Genomic DNA, 25,167 nt, shown 5'->3' with positions numbered 1-25,167 from the left:
GTTATGACCTACTAAATCAATTTCTTCACCTTTTTTCCTAGAGTTGGAAATCATTGCAGTTGGTTGTACTTCTGTAATTTTGCTTCTTGAACTTTTAATCCCATTATTTTTAGAATTTATTTCTGTCTAGGAAGCACCTACTCATGGTCTAATGATTGGGAAGGGGGCTTTCTGAACTGTTCAGAAAGAAGGGAAAAAGAAGAGGGGACCCCCCCCCCCTTCTGTCCAGGTACCCTGGTATCCTTCCAGTTTTCAGAGATAACCACTGTTGAGAACTTATAATTTTCTTTCTTTGAACATTCGAATGTATTTGAACATTCAAGTACAAATAGCATATTACTCTGTTGTTTCTTGTCATGTATCCATTACTGGACATCCAGAGTTCTCCCTTCTTTTTGGTGACTCTCTGGTGTTCCGTCGTTGACTCAATCAGCTCCACATGGGCGTTCAGGTTGATGCCAGTCCTTTCCCATCACAAACAGTGCCTTAGAGACTTCTGTGCACACAGGTGAGGATGCATTCCTAAAGGAAGACTGGTTGGGACAGAGCATATGTGCATTTATAATTCTGAGAGAAATTGCCAGATTGCCTTCTCCTGAAGGTTAACCTATTTGCTTTTCCACCAGCAATGTGTAAGCATGCTTGTTTCCTCACACTTGTCCCAACACAGGTATTATTTGATTTAAAAAAAAATGTGCTGACCATGTATGAACAAATAATGAGAGACAGTATGTCATTATAGCTTTAACTTATGCTTCTCATTATGAGTGAGGTTAAGCACCTCTTCCTGTTTTAAGACCCATTTGTACTTCTTTTCCCATTTTTCTGTTGGGTCATTGATTTGATAGACTGAAGATCAGCTGTGATTGTGAGCGCTCCTTGCCTCTTTCCCTTGTTTGGTCCCTTTTTCAGTTCCTCCTGGTGTGAACACAAGCAAACCCAACCAGACCATTTCCTGTTGAGGTAAATCAGATGGGAAAATTTATATTTGTCAGGATCTGAAAAGTTGCTTTGCTAATAAATGAAAGGACCCAGTGGGAGTGAGCAGCAGAGAAAGAGGGGAGAGTACTGAGGGATACTGGGAGGTAGCCCCATGGAAGGGGCGTGCAAAGCAGTGAAGTAGAAGGAAAGCCAGGAGGAAAACGCTGGGTCTGCAGTGAGAAGATCACTTACATGTAGCGTCAGTGCATCCCCTGCACTGAAATCTACGTGGTGTGTCTGCAGTGACAGCTGTTCATGGGCAGCTATTCTCTTGAAGGAAGCAGAGGAGGGGAATGCCAGTTTCTACTAAGAATATACGGGAAATTTACTTTTCTCTCTACATTCTTGGCCACCTTGTTACAATCATTTAAAACAGCACATCTAGTAGGAAAGGCAGCCTCTAGTGACTCATAACAAATTGTCCAAGATTATTTCTTTATTCCTTTAAATCAACTAGGACTGAGGCTTGGACAGAACCCACCATTTGTTTGGTGTAATTGATTACAACATCTCAAGAGGGGATTTTTAACAAAAATGTTTTTGTAGTGAGATTGCTTGGTTTAACTTCTCATGACTCAAGTTAAGAAAAGTGTCATGTTTAAGAACCAAAAAGGAACCTCAGGAACAGAGAGTTCACGTTTTCTTGACACCTTAGGATTTTCTCTGTTTGTAAGTGTGGGGTCCTGTGTAGCCTCATCCTAATGGGCTGGGCTGTGGTTGCCCACTGAGGCCCAGAGCTGCTGCAGAGCCCTCGCAGAGAGGACTGTTGGCTCTCGGACTTAGCTTGATTCCTAGAACCAGACCCCGGAAGTCATCAGAAGTTTTAGTCTCCATTTGGTATTGCTGCTGCTGCTGCTGATCCCAGACACTCTTTCAAGTCCTCATTGGTAGGTTGGTGGATTTTACTCAGTTTGATTCCAGCCACAAATAAAACTCTTTAATACACTGTGCTTTGGTGATCATTCTTACCACACTTAGCAAGTGTATTTGTCTTTTATCAGTAAAGGAAGTGAGTCTCTAATGGGAGATACGGTGGCCCTGGAACTCCGACTCACTTTTCTGCTCTTACTGGAGTTAATTCCTTTGTTGACATTGGATTTCAAATGCTCTGAATTATAAAACAATAGAAGTAATAAGTTCACTGGAAACCTTATGATCTTCTTAGACATTACCTGCTGAGTGTCTCATGGTGTTTCCCATGAGATTGGAGAGGGTGAAATGAAGGTGGGTGCATAGAACTGCTCCCATCCCTGAACTGCTCCTGTCTTCATAATAAAAATGAAGTAAGGCATGAGGAGCTTGTGGGAAGATGGTAGAGTAGGAAACTCCAGGAATCAGTCCCATCACCAGAATAACTATTAAACTGGTAGGAACACTCCGATTCATCTGTTTTAAAACTCTGGAGTCTCATGCTGCATCCAGGGAGGATTTGTATGACCACCCCACTCCCACCCCCATCTCCCAACTGGTGGCAGACAGTAGCAGTTCAGACTGCAGCTTAGGTTCTTGGTGCCAGGGAGGGCTTAAGGACCCCAAAATCTTGGGGCTGTGGTCAGATTGCTGACCACGGTTTTGATAAAGCTACTTTAGATCACTGTAGGCCTGGCTCTGCAGGTGGCCGTTGTTCCCACCCTCCTCAGGCAAAAGCAGCAGAAGTCCTACAGAGGCAGGACCTCTTTGTGCCAGTTTGAAAGTATTATGTACGCCAGAAAAGCCATGTTTTAATCCTGATCCAATCTTGTGGGAGCAGCCATGTCTTTTAATCCTGCTTCAGTATTGTTTGGCAGAAACTTATGATGAAATTATCTCCATGGAGATAGGACACACCCGATTGTGGGTGTGACCTTTTGATTAGATGGAGATGTGACTCTGCCCATAAAGGGTGGGTCTTGATTCGTTTACTGGGATCCTTTAAAAGAGGAAACATTTTGGAGAAACCTCAGTAAATGACAGAGCCAACAGAAACTTCAGAGTAGAACTGACAGGCAGAGAGTGGAGACATGGATGTTTGGTGATGCTTGAAGCCCAGAAGCTGTCATCATGAGATGTTAAGCAAGCCAGAACCTAAAGAGAGCCAAGGGAAGCCATGAGATGAAAGCCAACCTGGGAGAAACAAAATGAGGAACCCTCATAATAACAGAGGCTGAAATCAGCAGAGCCCAGGAGCAAGGGACCAGCAGATACCAGTCATGTGACTGTCCAGCTGACAGAGGTGTTCCTGACCCATTGGCCCTCCTTGAATTTAGGGTATCTCTCCCTGGATGCCTTAGTTTGGACAATTTTATAGACTTAGAACTGTAAAGTTGTAATTTACTTAATTCCCCTTTTTAAAAACTGTACCAGTTCTCATATATCACATTCCGGCAGCTTGCTAACTAACTCACTCTTTTTTTTTTTTTCTTTTCTTCTCTTTTCTCTTTCCATTCTCCATTTGATAACAAAAATAGTTTGAAGAACTCAATCCCAGAGGGGTGAGAGAACTAGGCTTCAAAGGTATAACAACATAATGCTTGAATATCCAGTTCTCTCGATGAAGAATTAATGAAACACAAACAGGAAAATAGGCCTGTTCACAGGAAAAACAAAGAAGACTTTGCCAGAAACCATTTTTGAGGAAGGTCATACATTGGAATTAGTTAAAGACTTTAAATCAACTATATTAAATATGTTCAGTGAGCCAAGTGAATCCACATGCAGAGAACTAAAGGAAATTAGAATAGCTTTGCTTGAACAAAATAGGTAGAAATTATAAAGAGTAACCAAACAAATTTTGGAGTTGCAAAGTATAGCAATTGAAATGAAAAACTCACTAGAGGGTTTGAACAGGCAGAAGAAAAAAATCTACAGATTTGTAGACAAGATCATTGATATTATCTATTGTGAGAAACAGAAGGAAAATAAATAAAGAAAAATGAGCAGAGCCTGAGGGAGCTTCTGGACACCGTAGGTGTACCAACATATTCATCACTGGAGTACCAGAAGGGTGGAATGGTTGGGTGGGGGTAGAAGAAGCAGTTGAAGAAAAAATGATTGAAAAATTTCCAAATCTCATGAAAGATATGAATATACAAATGCAGGAAGCTCAATAAACTCTAAATAGGGTAGACTCTTAAGAGATCTAGATCAAAACACGTTATAGCAAAATTGTCAAAATCCAAAGACAAAAAAAGACAATTTTGAGAGCAGCAAGTAAGAAATGACTTGTCAAATATAATGGATTCCCAACAAGACGACTAGTAGTTTTTCCTCAGAAACCATGGCAGCCAGAAGAGTGGGATGATATATTTAAATATGTCATATATTTAAAGCTCTTAAATTAAATAAAAAAGAAACTAGGATTCTATAGCCAGCAAAATTATCCTTCAAAAATGAAGAAGAAATTGAAACTTTTACAGATTGAAAGCTGAAAGAGTTCATTACCAGAAGACCTACCCCACAAGAAGTGATGGAAACATTCAGGCTGGAGTAGAAAGACACTGTTTTAATTTGCTAAAGCTGCTGGAATGCAATACACCAGAAATGGATGGACTTTTAAAATGGGGATTTATTTAGTTACAAATTTACAATTCCTCAGAGAAAAGCTTTTGTCTAGATTTCTCTATCACATGGGAAGGCATACTGTGACATGTGTGGGGCTTCTCTCTCCGCTTCTGGGTTCAATCAGCTTTCCCTGGGGCATCCAGTTTCTGCATCTCCAAATATCTGGTCTGAGTTGCTTAGCTCTTTTCTGATCACTCTCTGTTAAGCCTTCAGCTAATTAAATTAAGCATCACTCATTGCAAAAGGCATTCCCCTTAGCCAACTGCAGATGTAATCAACCAGAGATGAATTTCACATAGTGATGATTTAAGTCCACAGAAACAGAACAGCTGGGCACCATCACCTGGCTAAATTGACACCTGAACCTATTACAGATACTAAACGGTATTTCAAAGCCGTAAGGAGCAATAAAAAACAGTGGTAAACGTAACTACATAGATAAATATAAAATACTGTATTATTATACTTTGGGTTTTAACTGCTTTTTTCCTTCCTACATGACTTAATAGGCAAATGTGTAAAATAATAAATAAAATCTTTTTATAGGCATACAATGTATAAAGTTGTAATCTGAGATAATAGCAATATATAGAGGGGAGGGGCAGAGATATGAAGGCACAGAGAGTTTGTATACTAGTGAAAGTAGGTTAGTACTGGTCAAAGGAAGTTATTAATAGTTTAAAATGTTAATTGTAATTACAAAGATAACCACTAAGAAAATAACCAAAAAATACAGAGAAAAAAGAAGGGAATCAAAATGGTACACTACAGAAAAGTAGTTAAATAATAAAAAAGGCATTGATGGAGTAACTGAGGATCAAAAAATATTCAAGAGATGCAGAAAGCAAATAGCTAAATGGCAGAAATAAAACCTACCTTTTCAGTTCAATGTCAGTGGATTTAACTCCACTATTGAAAAAGCAGAGGTTAGCAGATTGGTTGAGAAAACAGGAGCCATATATGTGCTCTCTGCCAGAGACTCACTGTACTGGTTTGAATCTGTTATGTACCCCAGAAAAGCCATGTGTTCTAGTTTGCTAGCTGCCGGAATGCAACACACCAGAGACGGATTGGCTTTTAATAAAAGGGGAATTTATTTTGTTGGTTCTTCAGAGGAAAGGCAGCTAACTTTCCACTGAGGTTCTTTCTTACGTGGAAGGCACAGGATGGTCTCTGCTGGTCTTCTCTCCAGGCCCCTGGGTTCCAACAACTTTCCCCGGGGTGATTTCTTTCTCCATCTCCAAGGGCCCGGGCTGAGCTGCAAGTGCTGAGATGAGGAATGCCAAGCTGCTAGACTGTGCTACATTGCGTTCTCTCATTTAAGCACAAGCCAATTAAGTTAAACGTCACTCATTGCAGCAGACACGCCTCCTAGCCGACTGCGGATGTAATTAGCAACAGATGAGATTCACCTACCATTGGCTCATGTCCACAGCAACAGAACTAGGTGCTTTCACCTGGCCAAGTTGACAACTGAATCTAACTACCACACCATGTTTTAATCTTCATCATACGTTGTGGGGCAAACTTTTCTTTTAATCCCTATTCAGTACTGTAGAGTGGAACCTTGATTAGATTATCTGCATGGAGATGTGACTTCACCCATCCCAGGTGGGTCTTGATTAGCTTACTGGAATCCTTTGAAAGAGAAAACATTTTGGAGAGAGCTCAGAGCTGACAGAGCTGATGTAGATGTTTGGGGATCAAGACAGAAATAAATAGCCTGGGTGCTAAGCAAAGATTCAGAAATAGCCAAAACTGAAGAAAAGAAATCTCTGGCTCTGGCAGATTCTAAATTTAGAGATGAAACCCAGAATTTTGTCCCAAAGCAGCTAAGTGAAGGCCCACAGATGCTTAGAGAGGAAACCACTGGCATCAGAATCTGAAGGAACGGAACTGGAAACGAGGACCAGCAGGCACCAGCTACATGCCTTCCCAAATCACCCTTCCTGGATGCCTTAGTTAGGATATATTTATGGCCTTAGAACTGTAAACTTGTAACGTGTTAAATTCCCTTTTAAAAACCATTCCGTTTCTGGTATACTGCATCCTGGCAGCTTAACAAACTAATCTCTCACTTTATTACTTTTTTTGGTCAGATCAGGTATTTTTTAAATATATTTTTAAGCGTTTTTTTATTGTATAGTATAACGTACACAAAACAAAGAAAGAAAAAGCAATAACTTTCAAAGCATACTTTAACAGGTAGTTATAGAACAGATCCCAGAGTTTGTCATGGGCTACCATTCCATCCTCTCACATTCTTCCTTCTAGAGGCTTCAAAACATTAGAGCAAAAAGGAATATTAATATGTTGATTTAGTAGCCATGCTTGTTTGTTAAATCCCATTTTCTCTGTTATACCTCCTCCTCCTTTAATCCTTCTCCCAATCCACAGGGACCTTTGGGGAAATGCCTGTTCTGACTTTTTCATGTTGAGAAGGGGTGTCCACATTAAAAGATAGGGAGATGGGGCAGGCCAAGGCCACGGTGGCTCAGCAGGCAAAGAGTTCTCACCTGCCATGCCAGAGACCAGGTTCGATTCCCGGTGCCTGCCCATGCGAAAGAAAGAAATAGGAAGATGTGATTAATTGATAATCCTGGAGGCTAGTCCCTCTGAGTTTCAGGATTTATCTGACCTAGGAACCCTCTTGAAATTATATGTTCCAGGAAGGCAAACCAAGTGAATGAAACATTTATCGAGTCTCAGTTCAAGCCTTAGGAATTCTCAAGAGTCAACAGGAGTAATGTCGATTGAGGTTCAGCAAAACCATGACAATCAGCACTATCTAACTGAAGCTTGTGCAGAACAACCTCTTGACTCCATCTGATCTCTCTTTGTCACTGATGCCTTGTTTCATTACACTTCTTTCCCCCCTTTTGGTCAGGAAGTGTGGTCAATTCCATGGTGCCAGGGCCAGACTCATCCCTGGGAGTCATGCCCCATGTTGTCAGGGAGATTTTCATCTCTGAATGGCTTGTACCATGTAGGGGTGAGGGCAACAAATTTCTTTGCAGAGTTGAGCTTAGAGAGAGGCCACATCTGAGCAACAAAGATGCTTCCTGAAAGCAGCACTTAAGGCCTCATTATGGGTAGTCTTACTTTTCCCTTATAGAAATAAATTTCATAAAAGCAAGCCTCAAAATCCAAGGCTGGCAGAAACAAAAGAGCAATTATTGTATGCTCTCTATTTAGAAAATACTTAAAAGAAAATAGGGGCCTAGAGTGTAAGCTCTTATAGCAGATGCATTTAGTCCTGAGTGGTAATTATTATTTCTGGATTTTGAGAGGCTGTTTTATATATGTATAACCTAGTACTCAGAGGTAAGAACAGAGTTGATTAGGTCAGGATTAAGGTAATTTCAGGATACAGGGGTAAGGAAGACATTGTTTATATTCTAGAACCTCCTCTACTCTTTGAGACAAAAGAAAGAAAGGTTTATTTTGTCCAGAACCTAAGTTTTCTGTAGCACATAATCTAAATCAGCCTGTTTGGATAGATCATTGAAACAATCCAAACACAGGGAGACCAGAATAAGAATGAGGGCCTTTAATCCTGTATAGCTTAATGTAATGCCTGGGTGTATCCCAGAGTATATTAAGCAGATAAGCAAATAATATCGGCTAAGTCCTTTGAGGGATGAGAGAAAAAATATGGAACTATTAGACTTTACCACTGGGGAAACTCCTGATACTGTGTCAAACATTGGGGACACCCACATCAATAGGCCAAGCCCTTCATCTTGTGAAACTTATTTGTGTAGCAGAGAAGCTTAGACTACCTATATATATATACATCTAAGAGTTACTTTCAGAGGACCTCTTTTATTGCTCAGTTGTGGCCCTGCTCTCGTTAAGCCCAACTCTGCAAGTAAAATCATTGCCCTCCCCCCTACCTGGAACATGACATCCAGGGATGAAAGTCTCCCTGGCAACATGCGAGATGACTCCCAGGGATGAATCCAGACCCGGCACTGTGGGATCAATAATTCCATCCTGAACAAAAGAGGGAAAAGAAATGTAATTAATAAAATATCAGTGGCAGAGAGAGTTCAAATAGAGTCTAGAGGCTACTTTGGAGGCCACTCCTAGGCAAAGTTCTTTAGACATTGCTACCTATCATAACTTGCCAAATCCCAACCAAAACCATTCCAGCTAATCCTGAAGAACACCTAGAGCAATATATAAGATTCTACACAGATTCCATGCACTAAGGTAACTTTCCAGAAACCTACAACCTCCAGATGGGTCCCTGTACCAGATAAGTCCTGAAATGCAGAGGGCCCAGCCTCTCCAGAACATCAACTAGTTCCATTCCCCTAACCCATATTATCAACAGTCCCTTCCAACATAGTTAGAAAGTTAGAATGGGCATAGCCCAAATGCCCCCTAAAGGGTGGGAGAAAGATCAAAGGTGATGGTGGAGTTATACAGAGAAGGTAGAGTTTAACAAATGAGTATGAGTGCTGAATCATTATATTGATATTCTTTTAGTCTCCAGTATTTTAGGGCAGCTAGAAATAAAAACCTAAAATTGTGGAATTGTAACCCATACCAAACTCTGAAATCTGTTCTACAAATTATTGCAATGTGCTTTGAAATTTACGGCTTTTTTGTATATATGTTATTTTTCACACACATGCAAAACATGTATTTCTTCTAGCCTCCAGTGTTTTGGAGCAACAGGAAGGAAAAATCTCAAAGAGTGAAGTGGTAACCCACAACGAACTCTGAAATCTGTTCTGTAATTACTTGTTGAAGTGTACTTTGAAAATCATTGCTTTTTCTTTCTTTTCATTGTATATATGTTATATTTAACAATAAATTTTTTTTTTTTTAATCCCAGGCTTGACCTATTTTCTTGGACCAAGAACTATCTGACCTAGGAACTCTCTGGGAATTATATGTTCCAGTAAGACAAACCTAGTGCATGAAGCCTTTACAGAGTCCCAGTCCAAGCCCTAGGTGTTCTCAAGAGTCATCCCCAGGACATATCCTCGCATTATATAAAGTTATAGAGAATTACAAGGCCTTGTTCCCTTTCTGGACTCCAGGAGTTTGAGTTGCTTAAAGGAGGTATCCAGATAGATTTAGATTATATGCCACAGAAAATTTAGGTTCTAGCCATAATAAACCTCTCTGCCTTTGGTCTCATACGGTAGCTGAAGGTCTGGAGTACATACACAATCATCTTTTACCTTGCATTCTAATTTACCTTATACCCAGGCAGATTGGCTTTGTTTTAAATTCTAATTGAGGCCTGATCTCTTTTTCAGTTACTTTAAATCAAGCTTTTATCTGATATGTGGTTTCCAAATATTTTCTCCCATTGAGTTGGCTGCGTCTTCACCTTTTTAACAAAGTCCTTTGAGGCACAGAAGCTCTTGATCTTAAAGGGTTCCCACTTGTCTGTTTTTTCTTTTACTCCTTTGCCTTAGGTATAAAGTTTGAGAAGCTACCTTCTATTACTAGATCTTGAAGATGTTTCCCTGCATTTTTTTCTTAGAAGTTTTGTGGTACTGGCCCTTACATTTAAGTCTTTAATCTATTTTGAATTAATTTTTGTATAGGGTATAAGGTAGGGGACCTCCTTCATTCTATTGGCTGTTGATATCCAATTCTCCCATGCCCATTTATTGAAAAGACCATTCTGTCCCAGTTCACTGGATTTGGGGGCCTTATTGAAGATCAAATGTCCATAGATTTGGTGGTCTATCTCTGCACTCTAGATTTGATCCCATTGGTCCATATTTCTCTTTGTACCAGTACCATGCTGTTTTGATTACTGTGGCTTTATAGTAAGCTTTAAAGTCAGGAAGTGATATTCCTCCAACTTCGCTCTTCTTTTTTAGGATATCTTCAGCTATCAAGGGTCTCTTTCTCTTCCATATAAATTTGATAACCAGCTGTTCCAAGTCTTCAAAGTAGGTCATTGAGATTTTGATTGTTATTGCATTGAATTTGTAGATCAGCTTGGTTAGAATTGACATCTTAACCTTTCTATACATGAACCTGGAATTTCTTTTCGTCTGATTAGGTCATTTTTAATTTTTGTAAAAGTTATTTGTAATTTTCTGTGTATAAGTCCTTGACATCCTTGGTGAGGCTTATTTCTAGATACCTGATTCCTTTGGTTGTGATTTTGAATGAAATGTTTTCTCAGTTGTCTCTACAGGTAGGTCATTGCTTGTGTATAGAACCATTACTGATTTTTTGTTCATTTATCTCGTATCCCACCACTTTGCCAAATTTATTAGCTCAAGTAGCTCTGCTGCAGCTTTCCTTTATTTATCAGCTCAAGTAGCTTTGCAGCTTTTCTCAGGATCATGCCCCCTGCAAATAATGTGAGTTTTACTTCTTCCTTTCCTATTTGGATGCCTTTTATTTCTTTCTCCTGTCTAATCACTCCAGCTAAGACTTCTTTACAGTGTTCTGTAATAGTGGTGACAATGGGCATCCTTGTCTCATTCCTGATTTTAGGGGGGAATGCTTTGTCTTTCACTGTTAAGTATGATGCTGGCTATGGGTTATTCATATATGTCCTGTATGATATTGAGAAATTTCCTTCCTAACTTTTGAAGTGCTTTTATGAGGAAAGTATACTGGATTTTGTCAAATGGTTTTTCGTCATCAACCAATATGATTATGTGATTATTCCCTTTTGATTTGTTAATGTGCTGTTACATTGATTGATTTTCTTATGCTGAACCATCCTTGCATTCCTGGTATAAATCCCACTTAGTCATGATGTTCAACTCTTTTAATGTGTTATTGAATTCAATTTGCTAGTATTTTGTTAAGAATTTTCTTATCTATGTTCATCAGGGAAATTGGTCTCTAGTTTTCCTTTCTTGTAGTGTCATTTTCCTTTCTTGGTAGAGTAATGTTAGCTGCATAAAATGAATGAGTTAGGGCAGGCCATGGTGGCTCAGCAGGTAAGAATGCTTGCCTGCCATGCCAGAGGACCCGGGTTCGATTCCTGGTGCCTGCCCATGTAAAAAAAAAGATGAATGAGTTAGTGTTCCTTTTTCCTTGGTTTTTTGGAATCATTTGAGCAAGATTGGTGTTAGTTCTTTTTTGAAATGTTTTATAAAATTCACCTTTGAAGCCAGCCACCTGGTCCTGGACTTTTCATTGTGGAAAGATTTTTGATGACTGATTGAATCTCTTTACTTGTAGTTGGTTTGTTTATTAGCTCTTCTGTTTCTTCTTAAGTAAGTATAGGTAATTCTTGTCTTTCTATGACTTTGTCCATTTCATTTGGATTGTCTAGTTTGTTGGCATATAGTTCTTCATAATATTCTCATGATTTTTAAAATTTCTTCATGATCTGTGGTAATGACCCCCCCCCCCCATCACCACCACCATTTCGGATTTTACTTGCATCCTCTCTCTTTTTTCCTTTGTTAGTCTAGGTAGGGATCCATTAATCTTAGTGATTTTCTCAAAGAACCAGCTTTTGGTTTTGTTGATTCTTTCTATTGATTTGTTGTTCTCCAGCTTGTTATTTCTGCTTTAATTTTTATTATTTTTCTTCTTTTATTTGCTTTGAGGTTTGTTTGCTGTTCTTCCTCTAAATTTGCCAGGTGAACAGTTCAGCCCTCAAATTTTGCTCGTTCTTGTTTTTTAATATAGGCATTTAGTGCAATAACATTCCCTCTCAGCACTGCCTTTGCTACATCCCATAAGTTTTGATATGTTGTATTCTCATTATCATTTGTCTCCAGATGTTTACCAATTTCTCCAGCAATTTCTTCCTTGTAAGTGTGTGCTGTTTAATCTCCATATATTTGTGAAAGCTCTGGTTCTTTGGTGGTTATTAATTTCCAGTTTTTTCTGTTGTGATCAGAGAAAGTGCTTTGGATAGTTTCCATGTTATTAAATTTATAAAGAATCAATTTGTGTCCCAGCATATGATCTCTCATGGATAACGTTCCATGTGCGCTAGAAAAGAATATATATCCTGGTGTTTTGGGGTGTAATAATCTATATATATCTGTTAGATCTGATTTATTTATCCCATTGCTTAGGTTCTCTGTTTCTTTGTTGATACTCTGTCTAGTTGTTCTATCTATAGTGGAGAGTGGTGTTTTGAAGTCTCCCACTATTGCAGTTGAAATGTGTATCACTTCCTTTGATTTTGCCAGTGTTTGTGCCATGTACTTTGGAGCTCTGTGATTGGCAGCATACAAATTTATAATTGTTATTTCTTCTTGGTGAATTGTCCCTTTTATTAATATGGAGTGTCCTTCTTTGTCTCTTATGACACTTTACATTTAAAGTCTATTTTGTCTGATATTAGTGTAGGTACTCCTGCTTTCTTTTGGTTATAGCTTGCGTAGGAGATCTTTTTCCATCTTTTCACTTTCAATCTAATTGTTTGCTTGAGTCTAAGGTTCATCTCTTTTAAGCGGTATATAATATTTCTTGTCAGGCAGGTGTCTGTTGACTGGTTCTCTCAGTCTTGGTTTTGAACATTTTAATCTCTCCCTCAATTTTAAAGTATAACTTGGCTGGATAAAATATTCTTGACTAAAACCCTTTCTTGTTCAGAATCTTAAATACGTCATACTACTGTCTTCTTGCTTCCATGGTGCCTGTTGAGTGCTCCAAAGTCAGTCTTTTGTGGTTACCTTTATATGTAGTAGATTGTTTTTCTCATGCTGCATTCAGGACTTTCTGTTTTGCATCAGCATTTGACAGTTTCATTAGTATGTGTCTTGGAGTAGGCCTATTTGGATTTATTCTATTTGGAGTTCACTGGGCCTCTTTGATTTGCATGTTTATGTCTTTTGTAAGGGTTGGGAAGTTCTCCCTGAATATATCTTCGAACTAACTTTCCCAGCCCTTTACTTTCCTGGCCCCCGTCTGGGGCACCAGTGCTTCTGTATTTGTGCACCTCCTGTTGTCAGGCCTTTCCCTGAGGTCTTGTCCATTTTTTCCATCTTTCTTGCCCTTTGTTCTTTTCTGTGCCCTAGTTCAATTGTTCTGTCTTCCAACTCACTTACTCTGTCTTCTGCTTCTTTGAATGTGCTAGCATGTGTCTGGTATATTTCTAATTTGTTCTACTGTATCTTTCATTCTTATGAGAGCTGCCATTTTTCTATTTAATCTTCCATATTCTTCTTTATGCTTATCTAGTAACTTCCTGATACCCTTTATTTCTTTATAAATATTTTTGAGTAGTTCCATATTCTGTGTCCCCTTTGGAATATCTATTTTTTTTTTTTTTTTGTCTGAGCCATTTTTGCTTGGATCTTCATGTGCTTGGTGATTTTCAGTTGTGTTTGGGGTATTTGAAACCTTAATATGGTTATTTTGCAAGTTGGCTCCCTTCACTTATCTGAATTTTTGTGTTGAAAGTTTATTTTTACAGTTATTCTCTGCCAAAGCAAGGTCTGAATCTCCTGTAGGGGATACATTTCAACTTGAGGACCTATTAGAAGCTAGGCCAGGATGCACGGGTACTTCAGTGGCAGACTGACCCACCATGCAGGAGACCCAGCCTTGACTTCCAGCCCATGCACCACCACCCCCCAAAAAAGAAAAAGTAATGATAATATGATAAAAATATGAAAAAAACAACATCAAGAACAACAACAATATATACCTCAACAGTAGTAGGCCCCAGAGTCAGAAGGAGACACACCAGCATATACTGGGAGTGAACGCAGACTAGTGCCCACCAAAGGGAGAGAAAAACTAAGGAAAAAAATAATAAAAAATAAATGAAATAAAATGCAATAGTAAAAAAAATAGATAAAATAAGAAATAAAAAATAATCAAAGAATAGAAAAGTAGGAATATATGTATAAATAAAACTAAAAAGTAATGAAAATATTTATACTACCAATAACAAATATATAGAAAAATATATTTTAAAAAGGAGGAAAAAGAAAAGAATATTAGGGAAAAAAAAAAACCCTAGGCAGATAGTGTTAGTCTTCCTGGACTTACACCTTCTCCCCAGCAAGTGGTGATTCTGAGGCACGTTCTCACCAGCAGGTTTCTCTCCCAAGGTTCCTCCTCCCTCAAACCCACCCCTCCTGGCCTGCAGTGGTTCAAAGACAATGTGAATGGCTAGGGGGTGGGGGTGGGGTGCTGCTCCTGGCCCACAGTGGCCAGTCCCCACCAGTGGGGCTGGGGAGCCAATAGTGCCCAGGGGATCAGCCAATCCACAGTGCCCAGCACCTGGCGGGTCTACCAGGCACCATGCCTTTAGGGCCCACAACTCTCAGCACATGGCCAGGCAGTCTCTCCCAGCACCTGGAGCCCGAGTTGCTGAAAACCGCAGGCCCACGCAGGGAGATTTCCCCAGGCAGCAGCTGGAGCAGGGAGCAGTAGAGGGACAATCAGTTCCCTCTGATCGCACGTCCCTCAGGCTTCAGCCAGCCCTTGGCGGGGGAGGTTATGGTCAGCCCACCCACCCTACTCTCCCCATCCCAATCTTCCCACCTCTCTCTCCCCAAAAACTCCCTAGAGATCCTGTTTGATTACTCACACTCTGGATTGCAGTCCTGGTCGTTTTCTCCCTGTTCCCTATCTTGTTCCACGGAGTTGAAGTAAACTCAATCCACTCTACTCTGCCAGCTTGAGACTTACTTTAGGTACAAAGCACAAAGAGGTTGAGAGTAACAGGGTGGAAAAGGCTGGGTGCAAAGGTAGTTCAGTGGTAGAATTCTCGCCTGCCATGCGGGAGACCTGGGTGTGATTTCCAGTCCATGTACTCCCCCCAAACAAACAAACAAATAAGCAAAACAAACAAACAGAAGTCAACAAATGGTGCTGTAATAACAGGATCCTCACATGGAAAAATAATGAAATGTGACCCCACCACACAGGATGCAAAAAAAGGTGGGAAAGGTAATGTAAAAGAGAGCTGTAATAGCTGTGTTATTGTCAGACAAAATGGACTGAAAGACAAAAAAGATTAAAAGAGATAAAGAAGGAAACTATACAATGATGAAATATTCAATCCAGGAAGGAGGCCATAATGATTATTAACAAATATTCATCTAAGAACAGAGGTTCAAAACATAGAAGCAAAAATGGCAGTTTTGAAGGGAGAAAGAGGTAGTTCTACAATAATAGTTGGACACTTCAATATACCATTTTCCATAATTGATAGGATATCTTATTCGTGAGATGAATAAGGGAATAGAGGACTTACAGCACTCTTAGCCAATTAGACCCACTACATATGCGTAGAGCACTCCATCCAACAGCAGCAGTTGTCTTTTCAAGTACATATTGATCATTTTCCAGGATACTACACATGTTAGGCTGCAAGCTCAGTCTTCATACATTTAAAAATATTGGAGTCATACAAAATACCTTCTCAGACCACAATGGAATAAAGGTAGAGGTGAGTAACAGAAGGAAAACTGGAAAATCTACAAATATGTGAAAATTAAACAACCCATAGGTCAAAGAAGAAAGAACAGGGAAATTAGGAAATATCTTGAGATAACTTAAGTGAAAGTCCAGCATACCAGTGCTTACGGCATGGAGCCTAGCATTCTGGAGCGCGGCCAGGGAGCCTTGGCCCTGGGCTCCTCTGTCACACGCAGCGTACATACTGGCCTCTCTTGGTCTCTCCCTTCTCTTCTGGGTTCCACTGACTTTCATCTTCTGGCTGACCCCTCTGTGGCTTTCTGTCTGAATTTTTTTTTAACTTTTTTTATTGTATAATATAACGTATATACAAAGCAGAGAAAGAAAATAGCAATAGCTTTCAAAGCACTCTTCAACAAGTAATTACAGGACAGATCCCAGAGTAGTCATGGGCTACCATACCATCATCTCAGATTTTCCTTCTAGCTGCTCCAGAACATTGGAGGCCAGAGGAATATGTATTTTTTTATTATTACTTTTTTCTTTTTTGTGAAAAATAATGTATATACAAAAAAGCAATAAGTTTCAAAGCATAGCACAACAATATGTTGTAGAACAGATTTCAGAATTTGGTATGGGTTACAGTTCCACAATTTTACATTTTTACTCCTAGCTGCTCTAAGATCCTAGAGACTAAAATAAGTATCAATAAAATAATTCAGCAGTCATACTTGTTTGTTAAACCCTACCTTCCTATATAATTCTGCCATCACCTTTCATTTTTCTATCCCACTCTTGATGGGGTTTTTGGGCTACGCCCATCCTAACTTTTTCACGTAGGAAGGGGCTGTTGATAATATGGGATGGGAGATGGAACTATTTGATGTTCTGGAGAGGCTGGCCCCTCTGCATTTCAGGACTTATCTGGTCCAGGGACCATCTGGAGGTTGTAGGTTTCTAGAGAGTTACTCTAGTGCATGGAAGCTTTGTGTATCTTATATATTACCCTAAGGGTTCTTTTTAGGGTAATATATAAGAATTGAAAGCAGGGACTTGGACAGGTATTTGTACACTAGTGTTCATTGTGGCATTATCCACAATAGCCAAAAAGTGGAAGCACCCTAATTGTCCATTGTTCTCATTTGCTAGCTGCTGGAATGCAACACACCAAAGACAAATTGGCTTTCAATAAAAGGGGTTTTATTTAATTGACGGGTAGTTCTTCAGAGGAAAGGCTGCTAACTTTCAACTGAGGTTCTTTCTTACGTGGGAAGGAAGTACAGGGTGATCTCTGCTGGCCTTCTCTCCAGGCCTCTGGGTTCCAACAACTTTTCCCGGGGTGATTCCTTTCTACATCTCCAAAGGTCTGGACTGAGCTGCGAGTGCTGAGATGAGGTATGCTGAGCTGCTTGGACTGTGCTACGTTGAACTCTCGCATTTAAGCATCAGTCAATTAATTCAAACATCATTCATTGCAGCAGGCACACCTCTTAGCCGACTGCAGATATAATCAGCAACAGATGAGGCTCACATGCCATTGTCTCATATCCACAGCAGTAGAACTAGGCACCTTCACCTAGCCAAGTTGACACCTGAATCTAACTACCACATCCATCAACAGATGAATGGCTAAACAAAATGCTGTGTGTGTGTGTATATATATCTATATCTGATATATGCTACAACATGGATGAACCTCAAAGACATCATGTTGTGTGAAATAAGCCAGGCACAGAAGGACAAATACTGTATGACTTCTGTTATATGAAAAATTTAGAATAAATAAATTCATAGAGACAGAGAGTAGAATAGTGGTTACCAGGGTTGGGAGCAGGGGAGAATGGTTATGAAATCTCAGTTGAGGATGAGAAAAATAGTCTGGAAATAGTGACAAAAGTTATAAAATACTGTCAATGTGCTTAATGCAAAGACTTATCCTAAAAATGGTTAAAATTATTTTTATGTTATATGTATTTTACTGCAATGAAAAATAAATAAAATTTAAAAATAGCTAAAGCAAGGTATGATGTACGCAGCCCAGTCAGGACGCCCATCCTCCTTGAGACTGCTGCTCAGTGCTCCGGGCCCTGGTGGCTGCCCGCAGGTACTAACATGATCCCAGTGGCCTTTCGAGACAGGGCGCCCTGGGCAGGAGCCTCGGGCCCTGTGGTGTCTGAAAGTGGTCTCCTGCAGCAACTGTCGTGCTGCAGGCTCTTTCCTCCTCACGCCCGGTGGCGTTGTAACAACAGGCATGCGATTGTGTGATCAGTTCACCACTCCAGAGAGCCCTTTTCGTCTGGATGACTTAAAGAGTTGGGAGCAGGAGGGAGAGGCCCCTTCCTCTCGATTCCAGCGTGCTGCCTGAGACTTGCCTCCTCCCGGACATGGATCCTGGTAGGGTTTCACTTAGCAGACAAGACTTCACCTTCTTCCCTCAGGGCTTCTCTTTTCCTTCAGAGTGCCAGAGCACACACAGCGTTTCTGGGGAGCGTGTCCTTACTAAAGATGCAGGAAGTTTGGTAAACAGTAATCCCTCGGTCCTCTAGATGAAGGAGGGAGCTTCCTTCTGGCCTCAGTACAAACGTTCTTGACCCAGAGACACAGAGGAAGAGGAGGTGACCCCAAAGCAGTGAAGGGCCTAGACGTGAATGTAGTGGGCCTTTCGGAACTCCCTTCTGCCCAGGTCTGCTTGGGCAGGTGGGGCGTGACAACTTCCCCTTCCTTGCAGCACTGTATCTCACCTGGGCCTTGCCGGGAGAGGCTGCACAGACGGGTGGGCCCAGCTCTCAGTTGGTGACCCTGCTGTCTGAGATTGAGCCCTCCGTACAGGTTCTGCCAAGTCAATAATCTGACTCTAAGCAAACAATTTGAAACTGATTCTAGTTTCAGTGACTTTAAAGAGAATGGGTAGTGGGGGAGAATGAGTTTCTTTGCATTGGCCAGAGTACTGTACCTGAGGTGGGGCCTCAAGCATGGCACACTGGGGTCATGGTGCCTGTGGGCGGCCCCTGAGCACTGTCCCCCTGTCCTGGGCGCTCTGAGCATCCCGTCAGATGTCAGAGTCCCTCTGCACTCACAGGAATTCAACAGCAAGAGGCTTCTGCTGAGTTTGCCAGGGTAGAGATTCTTCAAGGCAGGGAAAGTCTTCGCACCTTTCTGCTTGTTCCATGACTTATTTTGTAAAGAACTCTTAAATTTTTGTTTTTGAGCTATTTAATAATTATGTTTAAGTCTTAGAACTCATCTGTAAAAGAATGTAAATGCTAGTAAATTACATGGTATGTATAAGTTAATGCTGATTTTATATTTAATCTCTATCCACTATTAATTAATTGGAAATGTTTACTCCTTTGAAATAATTCTCAGAGAGTCAGCTGTGTGGCTGACAAGGATTTTGCTCTGCCTGGCATTGAAGTGTGTTGCTTTGTGTGGTACAGGACAAAAGACCCCAAGGGAGCAGAAGCTTCTGTCCACATGGACATGCTCAGAGACAGCCACTGTCTTTACTCTACCAAAGAGGAGAAGAGGGGGTTCTTGAGGAAGGGAGGTCTTTGGAAGAGCATCTTCAGAAAGGGCAACTTAGCAGCATCAGGTGGTGCCCTTATGATGCAAAACAAAGGCACGAAGTCCAAGGAGGCTTTCGCCTCAGGACGGGGTTAGGGCAGGTGACCCTTAACCTCAGTTTGGGATGTAGAGTAACAGCCTGGTTCTGAAGGGCCCGGCTGCTCGTCTCTGGGGTTTTGGAAGGTGGAGCCAGAGCCTGTGCCGGGGCCAGGCCTGGGGGGATTGGCAGAGGAACCCCAGGGTGGAGTCAGCAATGCCCAGGCAGAGGAGGACAGCTCCTGCTCTCGGGTACAGAGAAGAACTGCAAAGTGGTTGTGATATGGACTGTTTGGGTGTCTCCAAAGAAATTAAACTTCAGATTCTTAAGAACTTTAAGCAGTAATTTTTTTCAAGAAAATGCACCCAGTGTTCATATGCACATTTAGTTTGAAAATAAATGTTTGTTTTCCAGTGACCTAAAAGTGTGAGACCTGAGCAGTGCTGACTGAGTTTAGCAATTTTGAGTCAGGTTTCTTTAAGTCAAGGATGATTTAAAACCTGCTGTTCAGTCTGGGCTGAGGATAGGAGCCACAGACCCGTGAGCACCCAGACCAGGGCGTGGTGTTGGCGGGGGGCGGCGTTGGCATTCCCCACCCAGAGTGTGAGCGGGCAGGGGATGGTGGGCAGGGCACGCATCCAGGAGCCCAAGTGGGTGAGTGGGAGGGTGGGAAGTGCAGCAGCGCACACACTACCAGCCTCAGAGCTCCAGCCGACATGCTAGGCTGCCAGGCACAGACATTCCAGGCTTTCTCCTCCAGAGGGAGGAGGGCACCAGTGCTTGCTCCTGGGCCTGTGGGGGTCAGGGAGCTGAGAGTGGGGGCCAGTACGTGGGCGAGCGGAGCTGAGAGTGGGGGCAGTGCGTGGGCAAGGGGAGCTGAGAGTGGGGGCCGGGGCATGGGCGAGGCAAGCTGAGAGTGGGGGCCAGTGCGTGGGCAAGGGGAGCTGAGAGTGGGGGCCAGGGAGTGGGCAAGGCAAGCTGAGAGTGGGGGCCAGTGTGTGGGCAAGGGGAACTGAGAGTGGGGGCCAGTGCGTGGGCAAGGGGAGCTGAGAGTGGAGGCCAGGGAGTGGGCGAGGCAAGCTGAGAGTGGGGGCCAGTGTGTGGGCAAGGGGAACTGAGAGTGGGGGCCAGTGCGTGGGCAAGGGGAGCTGAGAGTGGGAGACAGTGCGTGGGCGAGGCAAGCTGAGAGTGGAGGCCAGTGCGTGGGCAAGGGGAGCTGGGAGTGGGGGCCAGTGCGTGGGCGAGCGGAGCTGAGCGTGGGGGCCAGTACGTGGGCAAGGGGAGCTGAGTGTGGGGGCCAATACGTGGGCAAGGGGAGCTGAGAGTGGGGGCCGGTGCGTCGGCGAGGCGAGCTGAGAGTGGGGGCCAGCGCGTGGGCGAGGCGAGCTGAGCGTGGGGGCCAGCGCGTGGGCGAGGGGAGCAGGCACTCAGGGTGGGTGTGGGACTCCACTGCTGGCCTGACCCTGCTGAAAGCAGATACCGCTGCTCTTCTGTTCTCCTTTCTCTCCACCACTCCTCTCCCCTCGGCACAGCTTCCCTATCCTACTGGCTCTTTGCTATTAGGACCCCGCCCTACCCTCTGACCTCTTCATGTATGTTCTTTCACATCTGTTCTTTCACATCTAACTGCCATTGCTAATTGCTGATTCTGTAAATTTTCTCGATTAGTTTTTTAATTCTGAGCCCCAAGATCAGACATATCAGGAGTGTTCTGTGCCTGCCACCACCCACTCGTGGCCCTGGGGTCAGGGGTCTGCCCTTCGTAGAGAGATTGCAGGGTTGGGGGGTTCTGTGGACTGCACTGTGGTCCCCTGAGGCTGTGAGGTGTGAGGATGGTGCCTCACATTTCTACCACGTGTGCATAGCGCCTCACGATACTTGTTTCCTGAGTTCAGTGTACACTGGCTACAGGCAGGTGCTGTAGGAAGTGAGCAGCACCCCACGCGCGGGGAGGGTCTTTCTTCCCGTGGTTGTGTCTGGCCTGTGTCCTGTGAGCTGTGCTGTCCCCCACGTGTAAGCAGACAATGACACTAAAATCATGGCTTTCAGTTGTCGGGTCTGCCCCATCCAGTGCCTAACAGAAAAACCAGTCTCTTGGCGAGAAGTTTCATTACAGGTGCATAAGGAACTAGAAGAAATCTTTCCAGGAATAGTTCGAAGTGAAAAAAGGGGACTCAGGTTTTTTATGGCCCAAGAAGGCAAAGAAATGGCAGTGGGTTCAGAAGTAAACAGAAAATAAGAAAGAAAAAGCCTGAGTAATAGTCCCAGGATTCATTAAAATTGAGCAATGGCCGCCTGCTTCATTCTTGTGTGGTCAGCACATCCTCTTATCCTGTGGGTCCTCATCTCTTTGCTGACTATCCAGGCATCTCAGGTCTTCGAGGGAGGAAGGTGCTGATTTATTAGTCCGTGTGGTGGTTTCTGGCGCCGTCCCCTCTTGCTTTAGGATGTGATCTCATTCCTGCCAGTGAAGCTGAGGAGGTCTGGTTAATGTACTTAGGAACAGAGAGTAAACTTTTGAGATTAGATCAACAGCAAGCTATTCCATCAAGAGCTTTGAATCAAAGCTGCTTGAGTGAAGAGATTATAAAAACCTGTTTTCTAGCTACCTAAAGCTAAACTAAGCATTTTCCAGCTAAAGGATTAAATTGAGCATTTTTCCAGTGCCCAGCTATCAGCTAGGTGATGCCTGATGGCTTTGCCTGGACTTGAAGGACCAGCACACTGGGTGGGCCATGCACACTGAGCAGTAGGACCACACAGCATGGTTACTCTCGAGCCCCCACCTTCCAGGGGTGCTGACTCCTTACAACTGACTGCAGGTGTGTCATTGCAGGCCGGGAGTCCGTCCTCAGCATCCGCTCCAGTGTCTGCCTTCTCGCGCACCTCCGTTACGCCATCCAATCAGGACATCTGCAGGTAACACTCTCCTTCAGGCGCGCTGGGGTCCCTGTGTAGCCTGGGAGTGAGCACCAGTGTTCAGAGGGCCTCGGGCCAAGCCGCCAGCCCCACTGTCACATGCTGTCCACTCTAGGCTCATTTCTTCACTTTAATGTGTATTCTCCTTTAAAATTGTTTTCACTTTCTGTGCTTTTATTCCACTGTTCTGCATGCAGTTCCAGTGCAGTGTTTTCTGAGTGTTGTCACCACAGTCCTGTGCAGTCTGCTGTTGTCTTGAAAGCTCCTCAGTGCCAGAGTTCTCTGACCCAAGGGCTCACTGTGACGGTTCTCTGTAAGGACACATTGCAGGTGCCCAAGAGACGCTCCTGCAGCCCAGAGCAGGGGCCAGCCCTGAAGCCTGGGAGGGGCCGCAAAGCCAGGAGAGTGCTCAGGTTCTCCAGGTCCCTCAACGATGTGGGCACGAAGGCCCAGGAGGCTGTGAGAGGGTTTGGCTATGTGGAAAGGACTTGTTCAGAAGGAAAACTGGTGCTTCCCCAAGATCCAGGGCTCAGAATGAACAGGTTCCATCGTCAAGAGAAAAGAATCCTGACTCGGAAGCCTCTTGGTAATTCCCAGGGCTCTGGCATTTCAGCCCTTTCTGTCCATTGCTCAACTCCTTCAGAGGTCGAAGGTGGCCAGGAAAGCATCCACATCCCACTTCTGGATGAGAAAGCAGATGGTGAGGCTGTGTCCAGAAGCAGGCGCTTGCTCCGATATCTCTTCTCACTCTCACATGGCTCGAGCGCCAGCAGCCTGCACAGGTTCCACGAGCTGGAGAGCTATGCTGCTTACCTGCACGCCACCAAGTCCTCCAGTGGGCTGGCGGGGAGCACAGGGTTTTGCTCTGAAATGGGTGATGACGATGTCTTTGAGGACAGCACGTCCACAAAACTGAAGAGCAGGGCCCTTCGAGCTCCTCTCTGCTCAGTCGAAAAGGACAGCGATCTCGACTGCCCTTCTCCCCTCTCTGAAAAACGCCCCCCCACGTCTCCTGGGTCCACATCAGGGGACGCCTGCAGGTTGGTGCCAAGAGCCACCATTCGAGCCGTCTCCACTTCCCACACCTCTGTAGCCACATTTGCTTTAATATGTGGAGTTTTGGGACAGTAGAGTGTGATATAGTCAAGAGTTACCAGTTTTCTCCAGAAGAATGGAGCTTTGACATAATTTAAAAACCTGTTTTTTTTATGACTTGGGTCCCAAGATAGTTTCATTGAAGGTAAAATAGGAAGAAGCTGCACATATTAAAGGCCAAGCCAACTCTACTCATTTCAAAATAACTACTTACTTTTACTTTGTGTAATAAAAGTGGAAGAAAGAAAATAGTATCTCCAGCTTTCCAGCTTGGTGGCCCAGATCTTAAGCATGTTCACTTTGTTCCCTAATCCACCCCCCAACCTCAGTTTCCACCCATTCCCTGAGATGTGACACACCTATAGAGCAGTGTTCCAGCAGCTCTTTCCCACCACGGATGGGACCACATCACCCACTCTTCTGTATCCTCCTTTTTTCTTCCCTTGTGCAGCTTTCCTTTCTCTGCCCCAAATCTTTCAGAATTGACTTTTTCTCACCACTCTCACTCCTCCCCCGTTCTGATCTCCCCTCACCTTCCCCTCATTGCCAGCTGTTGTCATTCTAGTGATTGGATCAGAAACCCCTCTCAAAGCAACCCAGCGAGAGCCCAGCCCGGCCAGCCTGAGCTCATGTTAGGACACATCCCTCACTGTTTTCCCAGATGCCAGAAAACCCCCTTCTAGTTCACAAAAGCCTATTAAGTTCCCTGAGGTTAGTAGTTGCATCCCACTGCATGCTCCCTTGGAAATAATAAATGGTTTCAAGTTAATTCCCGGGTTGGGGGGGTAGAAGAAAGAAGAACTTGCAGCTTCTTGTAACGGTGAGATTTTTAGGTCCAGGAGAGTTCTATGATTTCTCTGTTGATACTCTGAAAAGGACAGAAGTGTGTCATTATGGTGGGTGGTGGGGTGAGTGATCATAGCTCCCAAGCAAGTTCCATCATCTTTCTAAGTCACTGTGTTACTTTTGGAAGATGTAGTGCAAGTTTTGTTTACATTATAATAGTTTCCACTGATGATTTTAGCATCTGTTGTTCTGGAAAATACTGCTTTGTTGTCTTAAAATCATCATTCAGTGAAGTTCTCCACGTCCTACCAAATGATTGCTCTGTCATTTCTTACATCGTTTTTTCCTCCCCATTGCCCATCGCCATCCAGACTTTCCATGTGGGTGCGGTAAGCTAGAAGTCTGTAGCCTGTAGTGTCCGTTCTCCTTTCTGTCTGTGTGTTTCTGTGCTCGCGGTCACTTTCGCGCGCTCCTTTCTGAAAGCTTCCTTTGGGGAGTTGTCACCCCCTGGCCCACCATCTTCCTTAGGTGTGGCTCTCCTTGTAATGCCTGGCTTTGCTTCCAACGCAGGATCTGCCACTGTGAAGGGGACGACGAGAGCCCCCTCATCACACCTTGCCGCTGCTCAGGCAGCCTTCACTTCGTGCACCAGGCCTGCCTGCAGCAGTGGATCAAGAGCTCAGACACGCGGTGCTGCGAGCTCTGCAAGTACGAGTTCATCATGGAGGCCAGGCTGAAGCCACTCAGGAAAGTACGTGCAGGGGGTTCTCTGGCAAAACTGTACCCCGCCGAGAAGAAGTCCTGGACGAGCGGATCCCTTGGCCCACGTGAAGCTTGCACGTGTTAGTTTATTTTAGAGTAGGTGCTTGTGCATGCATTTCACGGGGGAGAGGGCATTGTGTCGTGCTAAT

General features: G+C 43.3%; 1 protein-coding gene across 19 annotated transcripts in view; it reads left to right on the top strand.

Moving 5' to 3' along the window:
• Window positions 1–25,167, top strand: part of MARCHF8 (membrane associated ring-CH-type finger 8) — a 237,764-nt gene that overhangs the window by 208,777 nt on the left and 3,820 nt on the right. For 17 of the 19 annotated variants that reach the window (XM_077124617.1, XM_077124616.1, XM_077124621.1 and 14 more), the window contains 3 exons: window positions 22,293–22,375; window positions 22,573–23,415; window positions 24,827–25,007. In XM_077124617.1, coding sequence (XP_076980732.1) covers window positions 22,293–22,375; window positions 22,573–23,415; window positions 24,827–25,007 — 1,107 coding nt within the window. Of the gene's footprint in view, window positions 1–22,292; window positions 22,376–22,572; window positions 23,416–24,826; window positions 25,099–25,167 lie in introns of all 19 variants that reach the window. The other 2 variants (XM_077124622.1, XM_077124623.1) reach the window with 2 other exon arrangements.

This window comes from Tamandua tetradactyla, chromosome 13 (assembly GCF_023851605.1).
Source record: "Tamandua tetradactyla isolate mTamTet1 chromosome 13, mTamTet1.pri, whole genome shotgun sequence".
NCBI lineage: Eukaryota > Metazoa > Chordata > Mammalia > Pilosa > Myrmecophagidae > Tamandua > Tamandua tetradactyla.
The sequence above is the reverse complement of the archived record's forward strand: the minus strand, read 5'-3'. Positions and strand labels throughout refer to the sequence as shown.